At 52.5% G+C, this 16,960-nt stretch overlaps 1 protein-coding gene across 1 annotated transcript; it reads right to left on the minus strand.

Annotated features, from left to right (window-relative positions):
* Positions 1–1,265: 1,265 nt before the first annotated feature.
* Positions 1,266–5,133, minus strand: SDS (serine dehydratase). The gene is made up of 7 exons (XM_061170092.1): positions 4,981–5,133; positions 4,645–4,684; positions 4,286–4,425; positions 4,096–4,187; positions 3,111–3,338; positions 2,185–2,309; positions 1,266–1,474 (listed from the first exon to the last, which is right to left on the minus strand). The coding sequence occupies exons 1-7, from the start codon at positions 5,131–5,133 to the stop codon at positions 1,266–1,268; spliced, it is 987 nt and encodes a 328-aa protein (XP_061026075.1).
* Positions 5,134–16,960: the final 11,827 nt, after the last annotated feature.

Raw genomic sequence — 16,960 nt, forward strand, 5'->3', positions numbered from 1 at the left:
ATCAGCACGTAGGGCTGTCGCTGGGATGGGTTTTCCCTGAATTTCACAGCACCTGCTCTTGGTCAAGGTGGGTGGGGGACCGCAAGGCCACGTGGATCTGTGTGGTATCCCGAAGGGTTAGGTTGGTTCTCAAACTTCACTTTGAACTTGGGGATCCACTAGTGTCCCAGGGGCTGCTATAGGCAGTGCAGGGATGTTCTTGAGTGGCTATGGGGGGGTTCCCTTCAGGACCTCCAGGCAACCCCGGCAGTTCCTCTTCTGTCTGGTTTATCGGCTGTCTTCAGTAATGTGCTGTCCTTGGAAGAGAGGGTTTGTGTTTGAGAGGGTTTGCTTGATGTTGACCAGAGATGGGTGTCCAGTGTCAGTTTACACACCCCCATGAATGGGGGGCTCACTACTCCGCTCCCAGTGGTTCTGTGATAAAAATCATTCTGTTATCAGGAAGGACTTCTGATCAGAATGAGGTTGGACTCTTCTGCCTCCACTGGAGGCCCGCATCCCATCCCAAACCCCTCGTGTTCAGCACAGCTCCCCCTCACCTTCTCCCTGCCATGTAGGGATGCCCCTTCCCGGCACACAAGCCCAGCAGGAGTTGGGATCCTGGCCTCCAAGTGGGAGCCCAGGGTTCCCAGGGGTGGGGGTCGGGTGGAGGATGGAACGGTGCTCAGTGCTGAGAGCTGGGGGTGACAGGAGGCACGGTGGGGTGGAAGGGAGGGAGGGAGGAAGACAGCCATGATGGAGAAACTCAAAGGAGCTTCATTTCAATAAATAATGCTTTTCTTCTTCAGTGAAAGTTTGCACATTAGAAAAGTGAGTAAGGATGGACTTTGGGCTTTCTGGGAGGAGAGACAAGATGGTTCTTCCACCCTGGACGGTGGCCCTGTACACCTTCCCAGGGAGAAAGCCTGGGTCGGGGACATCTCATCTTGAGGAGGCCCCACTGCTGTGGCTCCTATCCCTCCTGCCCACCCTGCTCTGGGTACCTGGTCTATTCCATGTGGGCGGTTGCCACCCTAGCAGGGGTGGATAAGAGCGGGGGGCGGGGAGGGACCACAGAGCAGTCACACAGATACTAAAGAGTTCAGTTCACAGCCTTGCTGGCTGCTTCCCTTCCGGGCCCTCCGCACAGTGTTCTCGTGAGAATGAGGTTACCGGCTGGCCCGGGCCACAGGCTCCCAACAGACACAAGAATCATATTTAACAACAAGTCACTGGATGAAACTCCAGCCCTTCCAGGGCTGAACTCCCTGGTAGGGGAGGTGTCCTCACTGGGGCAGCCCGCTCTTCATGCCCAGCTGTTTCTTGAGCGCCGGCAGCTGGGCCAGGCTGATGTTGCTGCCCCCACAAACGATGACCACGAGGGAGGACAGTGGGGTGCAGAGCTTCCCCTCTCCTTGCAGCTTCTGAACCACGTTGCTGTAGATGGCAGCCAGGGCTGCCCCACAGGCGGGCTCCACCAGGATCTTCTCGTCATCTGCCAGAGGAGGGGGATGGTGAGGGTAGAGCCAGAGTTCCGCAGGGTGCAAGGGAACAGTTGGGCCACTGGTAAAGCATGAGCCAATCAGCTCTCAGCCCTGGGCACAGACTCTGGTCCTGGACCAACCCCACCCCGCCATCATTACCCTACATTGAACTTCCAAGGTCTGAGCCAGGGCTGAGTTTCATCATCAGTGCTAACACTGATAAAATGATTGTAATTTCCTGAGCACCGTGTTGAGGATTCTGAGGAATCATCTGAGCAAGAGTGCCAGGGTTGATTAGCCAAACTAAGTGTGAGTATAGGAGAATTAAGTGGCAGCTTACGTGTGTGTGTATGTGTGTGTGTATGTTTGTCATCCCTGTCCCAGGATGAACCCAGTAAGAGTCCAACTTAGTTACAGACCCACCTCTGAATCCAACACTGAGGCCCATAGTTTCCTTTTTTACCCTGGCTACCGGGAAACTCAGAGCCAACATTTTAGATACTCCGTTATTTTTCCTTGCTGTTATGTTATCAGACTTACTTCTTCATTTGTCCCTTTGGTCTTTCCATTTTTACCACTGCATTGCATTAACTTCCATTAATGGGAAATTCCAGGGAGGGATGGGAGACAGAACTGTGAATGGGATCCCTTGGCATGCCAAGTGGACAGCCACTTAGGTCCTGAATCAGCAGGTTGGGTCTTGAAAGGACTTGACACATACCCACAAACTTCTCAACAGCGGCCACAGCCTCCTGGTCCGAGACAACTTCAGAGAAAATGGGGTGTTCCTGAAACACCTTCATAGCCTGTGCTGTCACAGTGGTCACGCCCAGGGCTTTGGCGACACTGGGAGAGGCAAGGATGGAGAAGGGGGGGAAGAGATAGGAGAGAGGAGGGAGGCAGACCACGTGACTACCTTCTGGCCAATGAGAGGTAAATGGAAGTATCGTGTCTTTAAAGGGAGGGGGCATAGCTTCTGCCCTGACTTCTTCCTGCTAGATGGAGTATGGGTGTGATAGCTGGCACTTAAGCAGCTATTTTGGGCCATAAGTCTACATGATAAGGATTACGGAGAACAAACTCAAGGATCCTGGGCCCCTGGCTTCGTGGAGTTGCCCCTGGACTACCTACCTCCAGATTTTTTTTATATATGAGAGGAAATAAAGTTCAATTTTGTTTAAGCCATTGTTATTTTGGGCTCCTGTATAATGTGGCCAAACCTAATCCTAATCAAACACCATCTGTCAAAGGTTTGGGGCTGGGATAAGAACTCCTTGGGAGCAGGAGCTGTGTTTATTCACCACTGTCTCCCCAGGATCAGCCAGTGTATTGCACATATTAGGTGCTCAGTAAATGGTTGGTAAATTAGTGAGGTGTGTAAAACCCCGCCACAGAGGAACCCAATTAATGATTAATATTAGACTTTTCATGCAAGGAAGTGTGATGTTCATGTTACAGAGTCACACAGACTTGGGTTTGGTCCCAGCCGTACCACTCACTGGCTGTGTGACTCTGGGCAAGTGACCAAAGCCTCGGTTTCTTCACCTATAAAATGGGACTGGCATCGGGCTCTGCCTCACAGCCAGCACCGAGGGGGGAGCTCCCCAACGCTCGCGGAACATAGTGGCAGCACCCCTGTCTACTTACCTGGTAATCTGGGGCAGGGTGACAAGCTTGCCGGCCTTGGTGGAAGCGTGGAAGCTGTTGGCTCCGATGGTCTCCATGGTGATGATGGGCACGTCCCCCCAGCCCACCTCCACCAGCCCCTGGGCCACTCCGCACAGCAGGCCTCCACCCCCCACCGCCAGCACGATGGCCCCCGGCTTTGTGCTCATCGTCTCCTTCAGCTCCTTCACGATAGAAGAGTGGCCTTCCCTGGAGGAGGTGGGGGGGCGGGGCAGGTCAGAGCTGGGCTTCCTGGAGACCCCAGGCAGTGCTGAAGATGCCACTTACCCTCTGTATTTGCCCTCATCCCAGGCAGCTGATGGGCCTCGGGGCTGGTCCCCTCGTCCCCGACTCCACCCTGATTTCCAGCTGCCAGCATCTGCATCTCTACCTGAGGGCTTTCTCTGGCCACTGGAGCACTATGACTGTGGCAGCTGGCGGTGCCAGGAGATGAAACCCCCTGGGAGCAGCCCTCAACCAACTATGTGGATTAAGAATTACGGGAGTTGATGCACAGACGCCCCAGCATCATCTTCTGCAGGTGTGGTAACTCTGGTTCATGTTCCACACTGGCTTCAGGGTCCCCCGAGGGATTAAGCTCCAGCTGCCCACAGTGGTCACTGGCCCATCAGTGCTCTTTATTGGCTTCCCTCCTCACTCCTCTAATGAGTCACCTCCCAAGTCAACTGCTTTCCCTGAAATCTTTGTCTCGGGGTCTGATTCCGGGGGACCCAATCACACACACCTGTGTATCTGAGCCCATGTGTTGGCTCATGGTCAAGGAGAATGGGCATTGGTGCACGTGTGTGTGGGCACCAGCTGCCATGCCTGTGTGTGTGCTTCTACATGATGATGTGCACACACGTGTACACCGCTGTGTGTGATGGTGTGCATCATGGCAGGTGTCTACTCAGTGGTGTAGTGGGGTGGTCACTACCCACCGCGGGTGACCCTGGGCTCCACGTACCAGATGAGGGGGTCGTCAAAGGGAGGGACGTAGATCCAGCCTGAGTTGTTTTTCGGCAGGGCCTTGGCCACCCTGACAGCCTCATCCAATGTCTGCAAGATCACAGAGGAGGCGGGAGGGGTGAGGGGCTGGGGGACCTGGCCCTGCTACCAGGTGCCCTCCGTGGCCCCTGCCCCAGGTTGGCACTCACCTCACCCACCACCTTGACCATGGCGCCCTCATTCTTGAGCCGCTGGATGGTGAGGGCAGGCGTGGTGCTGGGCACGACGATCGTGGCGGGGATGCCCAGCTTCCTGGCCGCATAGGCAGCTGCCATGCCTGCGTTGCCTGCTGCCAGGGGTGGGGGGCGGATAGTGTTAGTGGGACTCCCTGACCTCCAGGCTCTGAACCCTCCCTGGGTGACTGCTGGCCTCCAGCTGGAATTCTAAATTGGGACTTCTGCAGATGTTTGCAACGGCTCATTGCTGGGGAAACCAGGGCCCAGAGAGGTGGAGCCCCTGGCCCCAGGACACACAGCGGAGGACAGGAGGAGGCATGCAGGCCACTTACCCGAGGAACAGACAAAATGTTCACAGCCTCGCTCAGCCCACTGTAGAGACAAAGAGGGAGGGGATCAGGCCGTACATCTTCCCTCCCCAAAGAGACTGGCTCAGGGAAGGGTGAAGGAGAGGCAGGCCACTGATGGCTCTGGGATCAGTCCACAAGGGGACCCTCTGAACTGGCACCCCTTAACCAGAGGAGGCGTTAATGGTGGGTGCTCAGGCATTGCGGGGAGGTTGCAGGGCCTAGCCTGTAGCTCCTAGGATTTCACACCGCACTGGGCCTGGCCTGTCCAGAAGGAGGACCTGCCGCGCTCTCCCGGATGATGCAGAGCCCGTGCTGTACCGTCTTGCAGAGGTGTCCGATGCCCCGGATCTTGAAGGAGCCAGAGGGCTGGGCACTGTCCATCTTGAGATAGACGGTGGTGCCAGCCACTTTGGACAGGGTCATGCTGTCACGGACGGGGGTCTTCACGTGCAGGGGTTCGCCTGACATCATTGCTGGGAGAAAGGAAGGAAACCCAGAGGGTCAGGGGAGCTGGCCCTGGTGGCAGCTGCTGCCATTCAGTAGGCAGTGTGGCTGGGAGGGACCCTGTCCCTAACTTCCCAGGAGGCCAAGCACAAGGCCCAGATTATAGCAACCTGGAGACCTGAGTTCAAATCTCAACTCAGCCACCTACTTGACATGGGACAAGGAATCTCCCTTCAGCCTCAGCTGTCTCATCTGTAAAATGGGCATAAGGGTCATCTGCCCCCCTCAACCTTGCCCACCCCAAGACACACATACACTATGCTGGGAAGCTACAAACATCAGAAATAACATCCAGGGAATTCCCTGGTGGTCCAGGGGTTAGTACTTCTCGCTCTCACTGTCGAGGGCCTGAGTTTGATCCCTGGTCGGGGAACTAAGATCCCACAAGCTGCATGGCGCGGCGAAAAAGAAAAAAAAAAAAAAAAAAAAGAAATAACATCCAGACTTTGTAGCTTTTGAAGAGCACGAGGTGGAAATAGATTGGCAGGTGCTGATTCAGAATGAGGCACAAGATGGCTAAGTGGCTGAAACAGGGGCGGGACATCAGGTCTAGTCTGTGCAAAAAAAGCAGGGACACACGCACACACACACAATCCACATGCTCCCGTGTGCACAGAACATCTCAGGAAACACACAAGAAACCAGTCAGGGTGGGGGCCTCTGAGGAGAACTGGCACTCGGCATCCCCTTACGTACAATTTGAATGTTTTGCCATGTGCATATATATTACTTATTTAAATACGCATTTTTAAAAAATTTTATTTTAAAAATTATTTATTTATTTATTTTTGGCTGCATTGGGTCTTCGTTGCTGCGTGTGGGCTTTCTCTAGTTGCGGCGAGCCAGGGCTACTCTTCATTGTGGCGCGCGGGGCTTCTCGTTGTAGTGGCTTCTCTTGTTGCGGAGCACGGGCTCTAGGGCACGTGGGCTTCAGTAGTTGTGGCACGTGGGCTCAGTAGCTGTGGCTCGCGGGCTCTAGAGCGCAGGTTCAGTAGTTGTGGCCCACGGGCTTAGTTGCTCTGTGGCATGTGGGATCTTCCCGGACCAGGGCTCGAACCCATGTCCCCTGCACTGGCAGGTGGATTCTTAACCACTGCGCCACCAGGGAAGTCCGAAATATGCATTTTGAAAAAACTAACCTTCGGAAAGCCCTGTACCCAGTTAGGGGAAGCTTTTTATTATTGTTATTTTTTATAATGATTATTATATTATTTAATAATCATTTCTAAAGTGATTACCATATGCCAGGCACTGCCTTAAGTTTTACAAATATTAACTCACTTAACCCTTTTAACAGTCCTAGGAGGTGTCATTATTCTCTAGTTCTCATGGTGAGTAAACGGACTCTGTTTTTCAGGTTGACCACGTGTACCTCTTATGATGCGACATTGACGCTTATCTAGATGGGAGGTGGGGTAGGGTCTATGCTTCCTCCTCTTGAACTGGGTCGGGGGTGGGAGGGGCGCTGTGGCTGCAGTGGAAGTGACACTATGTGACCTCCAAGCAGTGATGTGCTGGTGAATATTTAACTATGGCCTCTCCAAAGGAAAAGAAAGTCCTGATTTCTAGTGTGTGGCTCTAGCCCAGCGTGGCTCTCAAGGCTGGTCCATGTAAGGTGACCCAGCTTCCACCTGGCTGGTAAGCTCCCTGTCCTAACCCAGATGCCATGATGGGCGCAAGCCCAGGCCACACGCGGAGGCCACAGGTAGGTGCCCTGCCTGACAGTTCCAGCTGAGATTCCAGCTGATGGCCGGACATGGGGTCTGACTTAGGGATGACTCTAGCCCAGCTACTGTCATCACACTGCAGCCCCCAAGTGAGACCCAAGTGGGAAGTACCTGGCTGAGTCCAATCAAGCCCCAGAGTCATGACAGGTAAAGAATGTCTACTGTTGTTTTCAGTCACTCACCTTGGGGCAGTTTGTCACACAGCAATAGAGACTGGAGTATTGACTTGCCCAAGTTCACACAACTAGGGAGTAGGGGAGGCAGGATTTTTTTTCTTGGCCGTGCCGCGTGGCTTGTGGGATCTTAGTTCCCCAACCAGGGAATGAACCTGTGCCTTCGGCTGTGAAAGCGTGGAATCCTAACCACTGGACTGCCAGAGAATTCCCAAGTGGGGGAGACAGGATTTGAACCAGGCAGTCTAGGCCCAGAGCCAGGCTCTCTCCAGGACACATGGGTGTGGCTCAGGCTCCCCTGTCTGAACGGATTCTCGGTGACTGAGAAACTAAGGTGGCCCAGAGTCTGACCACACCCCCGCATACACATGCAGGCTTTCCATCCTGCCTCTCCTGCTGAGTCACAGGGGAAACTGATTCTCCCCAACTTGATCGGAGCCAGAATTGATCAGTGGGTGGCTGAACAGCCTATCTGCTCCTCCCCTCCCCCCCATTCTAGAAGGCCAGGCAAGGGTGGCTACCCTCTCCCATCCCCCCACTACATTTCCAGTGACTCCACTGGTCCAGCCCCTGGACCTGGCTACTCCTGGCCCAGGCATCCCCCCTCCCGGAATGGTCCAGATATGCCTGGCTTGGAAGAAAAGTGGGGGATGGCGTTCCTGACCACCCCAGCAGCCTTAGCACCCCCCAAATATGAGCCTCCCATGTCTGTCTGAATTAACTGACATTCAGGGCCTGGGTTGCGGGGGCCCAAACACACACCACCTCTCCCCTAGATCTGCTGAATAAAAGTCAGAGACAGGAGGCACTCCAAAACAGGGGCATCCCCACATCTGTTTGAATTAACTTTTAGCTCCTGGAGGTTATTCCTCAAACAATGGCACTCCTGTTCTGGCTGACTGGACCTTAAGTTCTTATGCAGGTCTTATGCAGGTAGCCAAGTCCTGGCCTCAGGGAGCCCTCCTGGTTGGGGCGGGGGGAGGCACCCACCTCTTTCAGGTGGATTTGGAACACCCCCCCAACCCATCTCCCATTGTGCCTTCGGATGCCCTCAGGTGAGGGGGCAGGGTCCCTCCAGCACAGTGCCCTGTGGAAAGGGGGCATCTGTAAACTGCACTGGGCGGCCATTCCCACCTGCTAAGGAAGGTAAGACTTCAAAAAAGGAGGCTGAGCCAGGCGCGGAGGAGGGAGAGGGCGCGGGAAGCTGCGGTCTGCCTACCTGTCACCCGGCAGTCAGAAGTTACAGTCTCACGTGACTCACAGTAAGAGCTCAATAAAAATGAACTATTATTATACACGGACTGAACACTTTAAGTGCACTATCTCATTTCACCCTCACAACAACCTTAAGAGGAAGGTTCTGTTATTATTACCCCCACTTTACAGATGAGGAAACTGAGGCCCAGAGCTGGCAGTGAACCGAGACAGTCTGGCTTCAAAGCATGGGTTTTTATGCTCAACTGACTCTACCTCCCCCTCTTCCCCTGGGAAAACCCAGGCTGGCCGCAGGCACTCCAGTCGCAGGGATGGAGCTGAGGATGTATGGGGCCGCTTACCGGGCAAAGGCGATGAGCTGGCGGCTGGACAAAGCGTGCGAGCAAGGGAGGGATAGATTGGAGATGGTCTAGATGGGTAGACGGCCCACGGACAGATGAAGTGCAGAACAGGTAGAGAGTGTCTTCAGAATTGCCCCGGGGCTAACGGGTCCGGGCTTTATCCCCCCGGGCGCCTCCGGGCAGCCAATGGGGCCCCAGGACAGGCCACACCCCCGCCAGGTCCCGCCCCCTGGCCCAAGGCCGGGGGCTTCCAGGAGGGGAACCGGCAGCTAGCTGCGCCTCTCTGGCAGCTGCTTCTGTCATTTTTCCAGTCCCGCTAGCCACCTCCCCTTCCCCACCCACAACCTCACTTGCAAATGAGGACAAACACCTACTTCCCTAGGGCTTTTAGGAGGCTGCTGGAGGAGGGTGTGCGACAACGCACTTAAAGTCGCTAGCGCGTGCTTGGCACTTAGTAGGCACCCAAGAAACAAACAGTGGAGGAAGTGGATACTATAATTATCCCCATCTTACAGAAAGGGAAACTGAGGCACACAGTAAGAGGGATGAGCTGGCACTTGAACGCAGCAGTCTGACTCCCAAAACTGCAATCTAAACACAGTTTTTAAAATTGCCGTCCCCTGTCATCCTTTATGACTCCTTTGTCCTAAAGGGGCAGACAGCCTTATGCGTAAGACCCAGGAGGGTCAGGGTTCAAATCCTGGCTCCGCCCTTTACTAGCTGCGTGGCCCTAGGCAAGTCACTTTGCCTCCTGAGGACTCTTTGCTCATCTGTAAAATGGGGATGATAATGGTACCTCCCTCCTAGGATGAGATGACATGATAACGTATGTATGTATGGAATTGAGTGTGAGTGTTCAGTAAATGCTGGCAGCCATCACCATCATCCTCACCATCATCTTCATCATCACAGAAGTGGAAGGTCTTGCCTCCCTGCCCCATGCCAAGCCTCGGATCTGTCGCTGGCTGTCTGCAGGGGTCTGTATCCCCACAGGGGTGGTGCGCGCGCGCACACACACACACACACACACACACACACACACACCCAGTCGGCTTTCTCCCTGGCCCCTTCAACAAAGGTTTCTTGTCCAACTGGCCAGGACGAGAATATCGATGAGACAGAGGGCAGAGAGGGCACAAACAGCCCACACAGCCATCCCCCTCCATGCGACAAGCTGTCCCCTCTTGCTGGCCCCCTCTGACTTTCCACAGGCCATCCCAAACCCCCCTTCCTAGTGGGACATCCACAGGTGTGTGTTGGGGATCCAGGGTGGCGGAGCTGAAGGGATGTGGGCATCAGGAAGCTCACGCGTAACCACAGCCTCCCGGTGTGCATCTGAGTGTATACAGCTGGTGCTCACTTTGCCTGAGTATCTGCTTGTGCCTGATTCCAGGTCAAGTGTTTCCTATGTGGGTTTTCACTTAACCCTCAGATAACTAGGTGAGTGGGCATTTTGAATCTCACGTCACATGTAAGGGAACAGGCTCAGAGATGAAGTAAAACTGCCCAAGGTCACCCAGGAGGCAGGGATGAAATAAGTCGACTGAAATAAAACCTCACAAGGTGAGAGCTGTGAGTTTCAGCTTTATTTGGGAACTTACTGAGGACAGTAGCCCGGGGTGGGGGGGAGACATCCTCCCAGATCGCTCTAAGGAGCTGCTCCAAAGAGGTGTGTGTGGGGGGGAGGTCAGTACATATAAGATTTGGTGAAGGGGGTACACGCAATCCAGCAAACATCTCGGTACAACGTTGCTGCTAGTCACCAGGAGCAGACATCTCCGTTAATGATTTTAGTGCTTTTCTAGGTATGAGAAGATACAAGAAATTGGGTTCCTAAAAATTTTTCCTGAAAATATCCAACTGTCTGAAGGCCTGTTCTGCCAGTTTTCCCAGAGCACAGAGTGCCTCACTCCTGATCGCAGCCCTGAACTCCTTTTGGGCAGGGTGTGTTGAAGGTCAGAGGTTGCAGTGGCTAGCGATTTCATTCTTGTAGAACCAGGTGAAGAGTGACATTTTTCAGTTGTCAAATGCAAAGTCAGGAATTCTGAGTCCTTCGTGAATACAAGGCTGATGGAGGGGTTGGAGGTGGGGGTCAGGGAGGGCATCTGGTCCAGCCTGGTCACAGTCAGAAGTCCCAGATTTAGGCTTTTGATGCTACCTCCACATGAGGAAGGCAGCTATTTTAAGTGCTGGATTAAGCTCCATTCCAGTGGAGCAGCGCCCTGACTGGGTGGTGGGAAGCTGCAAGTGGTGGAAACAAGACGATTAATTCTTTCTTTTGACCTCTATGTATTGTTCCATTTATTTCGACAAGAATGGATGACAGCTGTGATTTGAAAAACACCAAATTAAGAAAATCAATCATATAAGAACCAACAAGAGAGAAAAAGACAAAATATATATCGTTTTTGATATCCTGTCTGGGCATTTAAAAAAAAAAGTAACTTTACTGGGACTTCCCGCACTTCCAATGCAGGGGGCATGGGTTCCATCCCTGGTCGGGGAACTAAGATTCCGCACACCATACTGCACAGTGCAGCCAAAAAAAAAAGTAACTTTATTGAGATACAATTCACAAGGCGTACAATTCACCCATTTACAGAGTATCAGCTTTAGAACATTTTCATCATCGCACAGAGAAACCCCCTACCCAATAACAATCACTGCTCCTTTTCCCCCCTCCCTCCAGCCCCTGGCAACCACCAATCTACTTTCTGTCTTTATGGATTCTTCTATTCTGGACATTTCATATAAATGGGATCATATACTATGTGGCCTTTTGTGTCTGGCTTCTTTCACTGAGTATTCTGTCTTCAGGGTTCAACCACATTGTAGCATGTGTCAGTGCTTCGTTCCTTTTTATTGTTATTTATTATTTATTTATTTTAATTTTTTTTTTTAATATTCAAGACCCATTTATTCTCTAGTTCTGCCCACATGGGGACACCCTCCTTGAAAAGGCGTTGAATCCTTCCGTTCACTTTAACACCTTGTGCTGAAAACACATATTCCGAGGTATCAACTATGAGATCCACATTCTTTTTTTTTTTTAATTTTTATTTATTTATTTATTTATTTATTTATTTATGACTGTGTTGTGTCTCTGTGTGAGGGCTTTCTCTAGTTGTGGCAAGTGGGGGCCACTCTTCATCGCAGTGCGCGGGCCTCTCACTATCGTGGCCTCTCTCGTTGCGGAGCACAGGCTCCAGACGCGCAGTCTCAGCAATTGTGGCTCACGGGCCTAGTCGCTCCGCGGCATGTGGGATCTTCCCAGGCCAGGGCTCGAACCCGTCTCCCCTGCACTGGCAGGCAGATTCTCAACCACTGCGCCACCAGGGAAGCCCTAAAGCACTAATTCTTAAACCTCATCTAGATTTCTCCCCTTGGATGGGGGGAGATGACCCAAACACAGCGAAGAACAGCTCAGGACTGTGGGCTCTGCTCGCCCAGAAGACCTTGCAGCTCCCCTGATCACCCGGCTGGAGCCAGGATTAGGGCCCTGAGACGAGGGGCGCCTGCTGGGCTGCCGCCATCGCCCCCAACTCCTGTCCTCTTCACTAGGCTGGCTGTCACCTCTAGTTTCCCTGGAGTTCGGGGATTCCAGACGGTCTCCGCTCACACTTCTGTATCCCGCCTGCTGCCTCAGCACTGCTGAGCCACACCAAGGGGGAACAGCACACAGAACTGCTTTTCAACACACCAATGTTCCACGCCAAAGTTAAGCCTGCAGGTTCTTTTTCATCAGAGGACATTCGCAAGGCCATGACTTTCCCCGGCTCCCCACTGCCCTTGCCAGCAGACTGGACATGCGTGGCCGCCCACCGTGCTGAGTCGGGCACACCCCCCTGGCTCCACTCAGGCGCACTCTCCTGGAGAACTGAGGGCGGTGCCCTGGGCTCATCAGCAGGCTCTATCCTGAAGCCAGTCCTAGAGTGACAAGAGCCACACCTGCAGGTCTGTTCCACTGACCAGCCGCCCAGGACCGAGCTGGGCGCACGGACCTTGGTCTGGATTGTGTTGGCTGGTCGTTCTTGCCTAGGTTCACAGGCCAACAGCCCGTGTCCTTCCTTTCCTGCTCATCACCGCACCAGCGGCTCTCTCCTACCTGCTGCCGTCACACGCCTGGCAACCTCGTGTTCCGGGGCCAGCCAAGAACTGAGACCCCAGCAGGCCCCTAGTTCCCAGCAGGCAAACTCCCCATTAAACTACCGCTGCCTAGCGGTGTTCTCAAGGCTTCAGAGCCGGGAGAGTGCGGAGAGCAGAGCAAGCCGCGGCGCCCCCAGCCCCAGACCCGCGATGCTCCGCGGAGGCCCCGGATCCTCGCCGCACCACCCACCCCAACACAAGTGACCTCTGCGCCTGGCTGTCCCGCGGACCCGGGCGCACCTCCGACCACCGTGACCCGGGACGGAGGCGCGGGGCGCGGGGCTCGGCCGGCGGGGGGCGCTGGCGTGGGTGGGGACCTGGGTTCCGGCCCCGCCGCCCGGAAAGCTTCATTCCTTTTTATATCTTTATAATATTCCATAGTATGGATAGACCACATTTTTGTTATCCATTCAGCAGTTGATGGACACTTGCAGTCTGGGCATATCTTCATTTTTAAAAAATGTAAAAAAATATGTACATGTGTGGGTATATGTGTGGTTCTGTGTCCCATCACATGGATGGAAACCCGAGACCCTAACAGGGCAGGGGGCTCACCCATGGTCACCCTGGAGAGCAAATGGAGAACCAGGTAGAGTGGCGGTGTGATGGGGACATTGTGACCAGTCAGCTGCTGTAGGGTCTTAGAGGGAGGCTGGCCGCTGTCATTGTACAGACCTCAGCCAGATCAGTTCATGCCCATGACTCTAGCATCCAAGGCGTGTCCGTTTCCAGATAGCAAGTGAGTCAGTTTCCTGACAGGACCAAGTTCAGATCCAACTTTTGCCATGAACTTGCTTTAACTGATAGTAGTATCCACCCCTTAGATTTGTTGTGAGGATTTAATGACTTAATTGATGTAAAGTTGTAAGGACAGTGCCCAGCATATAGCGGGCTCTTAATAGGTGATGGCTATTTTCTTTTTCTGGTACTCAAGAGGGCATTTTCATCCCTAGCTCTATGTAATAGGGAACCAGGGCTTTCCTTTCCCATCTAATCCTCCCTTGAAAGGTCTTGAGAAACAGGGGAGGAAACTGAAAGTCCCCTTCCCCCATTTCACAGATGGGCAAACTGAGGCCTGGATCTATCCAATGTAGGGAGGTGAGGGCAGAGCCGGTAGTCCCAGGAGGAGGGTGGGAGTCTGGCTGTGGAATCTTGGGCAAGTTGCCTCTCTCACCTCTGCCTGCTGGCTCTGTTGCATCACACTCAGATCAGTGTTTCCTTGGTTGTGGGAAGTGGGGATGATGTCGACTGTCTTCACAACCCCGAGGAGGAACAGACAGCTCTCACTTCTGTTTGCCCTCCCTGGTAGGTGCAGCCAAGCCCCAGAGTCTCCTGATTAGTTAAGGTCTCTGACTCCTGAGTCCATCAGACTTGGACTGAAACTGACATCCATCTGTGTGACCTTGGGGTGGTCACCTAACTTCCCTAAGCCTCAGTTTCCTGCCCCAAGAAATGGGAATGATGATACCTCCTGAGTATTGCAAGACAGAGATAGTGGCAGCCCAGTGTCAGGCACGGGGTAAGGACTGAAAGAATAGTAGCTGCTATTATGATTATCTTTGGTAGTGTTATTATTGTCCAGGACTTTCCCACCCCTCTGGTCCCCTTTTCCTGAGTCCTCCCTCCAAGCCTGGCTCCTCATTCATGTTTATTCCCCATCAAGTCTGGGTTGGAGCCTCTTTGAGGTTCTGCAGCCTGGCAGCCCCTGGAGAGTCACCCCAGGGGACCATGAGCAGCCTGAGGGCAGGTCTGTACTAACTTGTTCCCCGCTGGACTTCCCACTTTCCCCTCCATTCACTCAACGTCCTATACTGCACTGGACCGCACCCTCCACCCCCTAACAAAGAATCATCTGGCCCCAAATGTCAGGAGTGCTGAGGTTGAAAAATTCTGTTTAAGAGTAATATGGAATGAGACTCTATCCTCCCTTGTTCTATCTTCTCTACTGCTATTAATATGACCAAGTGAATTAATTAACCTCATGTGGGTGAAATGTGCTTTATCTTAAAAACTGTTGTTCTGGGAATTCCCTGGCAGTCCAGTGGTTAGGACTCTGTGCTTCCATGGCCGGGGGTCCGGGTTCGATCCCTGGTCAGGGAACAAAACTGTGGTTCTATGTCCAAATGCTACTCAATCAACCCCCGGAGAAGTTAAAATATTTTTTTTCTTGGTGCGATTAATACAATCCAATCACGCCTCCCTTGTTTTGGATTTAATGCATTTAACCTCTGTGGCCCTGGCTGTACTACTGGACATCTAGCCCTCTTTATTTTCCTTCACCTGGCTTCAATCCATCATTCAATTTGGCCAAGACCTTTTGGAACCCTCCTCGGGCCATTTGACGGTGCTGTCTGTGATGATGCTGTCCGGCTTTGCGTCATCCCCAAACATGGCAAACAGCCTCTTGGTGGCCCCTATGGCTAAAACTGGCCACAGCGGGGCTTCCCCCTTGGGGTTATCATCACCCATCAATCAACGTGTGAGGAGTTGACTGGGTCCAAATGGCCTAATGAGGGATTTTGTCCAAAGTTGACCAGAAAACCAAGATATTCGCAGCGGATTTCAGTCTCAGAACACAAACCCCATGTGCAACAAATGAAGACTTTTTAATTTTCCTCTAACTCGGCTTAATTTTTGTTTCAAGCAGATAAATAATTGGAGGCACTGAGGGGTTTTCCCTCCCCCCTCCCCACCAGGGGTGGCAGTGACGTTCCAGGGCTGAGTCAACACAAGGTGGGGTGGGGATGCTGCCTGGTCCTCACTTGTCTGACCCCCGCCCCAGCTTGCTGGGGGGCCCTTCCTCATTCCCAGCCACGGGAATCCTTGTCCCATAGTCTGGGGGCCACGGGCAACCATTCCAGAGAAAGGTTGGAGACTCAAGGTATCTTCACTCCCCTCCCTGTTTTGGCCACTGCCTTAAACTTTCTCTTATCACCATTCCCTGAGGCAAAGTGCACGCCCCCTCTTCCAGCAGTGAAGTGTGGAGTAGACGCCTATCAACTGTAAATCGGCAGGAAAGTTTGAGTAAGTCGTTAAACTTTGGTAGCTTGAAACTATCCGCTGGGGGACTATTGATACCATGAAAATCAACAAATGTTACAAATGAGGACTCCTTCCTTCTTTCCTTCCTTCCTTCTTTCTTTTTCTTTCTCTTTCTTTTTCTCTCTCTTTCTCTGTCTCTCTCTGATCTGTCTCTTTGTCTCTCAATGTCTCTCTTTCTTTGTCTCTGTCTCTCTGTGTCTGTCTCTGTCTCTCTGTTACTCGCTGTCTCTCACTGTCTGTCTCCTCCCCAGGGGAGGGAAGTGAGGGGGAGGGAGTTAAAGTTAATATTCTCAAAATATTATTCCTCCATCATGCATGACTCTGCTATGCATTTCCCCTGATTATGCAGAAACATAACTATGGCAAAAGGGAAAAAATTGTTACTGCTGATCCCAGACTGGCTCCTGTTCATTACCCCCTCTTTATTTATTTAATTAAAAAAAATTTTTTTATTATTATTTATTTATTTATTTATTTTTGGCTGTGTTGGGTCTTCGTTTCTGTGCGTGGGCTTTCTCTAGTTGTGGCAAGTGGGGGCCACTCTTCATCGCGGTGCGCAGGCCTCTCACTATTGCGGTCCTCTCTTGTTGCAGAGCGCAAGCTCCAGACGCGCAGGCTCAGTAGTTGTGGCTCACGGGCCCAGCTGCTCCGCGGCATGTGGGATCTTCCCAGACAAGGGCTCGAACCCACGTCCCCTGCATTGGCAGGCAGATTCTCAACCACTGCGCCACCAGGGAAGCCCCTGCCCGCTCTTTATTTAATGGTTGTAGTCAATTTCTTTTCCAGCTTTTTCTCTGTCATCGGCTAGCTTCTCAACATCTGCATCCAAGCAGTGGGCCTGTTTCTCCCTCCATTTTAAAACATAGGACTTTAGTCAGTTAAGCTCGCTTTGAATGAGAATGAAAAAAAAAAAAGCACCTCGTTATTGAAGCACTCTCTGAGGAGAATCTTTCTGCAAAGCAAAGAATCCTCTTGTAAGAAATATTGTTATTTTCCGCTACTTTTGCAGGTTTGGGTATAGGGACTTAAAAAAGAAACTTTTTATTTTAGAATAGTTTTAGATTTACAGAAATGGAAATCTAAAACTCCGTAGATAGTACAGAGTGTTCCTATATACCCCACACCCAGTTTCCCCTATTATTAATTTACA

Source organism: Eubalaena glacialis, chromosome 15 (genome assembly GCF_028564815.1).
Source record: "Eubalaena glacialis isolate mEubGla1 chromosome 15, mEubGla1.1.hap2.+ XY, whole genome shotgun sequence".
Lineage (NCBI taxonomy): Eukaryota > Metazoa > Chordata > Mammalia > Artiodactyla > Balaenidae > Eubalaena > Eubalaena glacialis.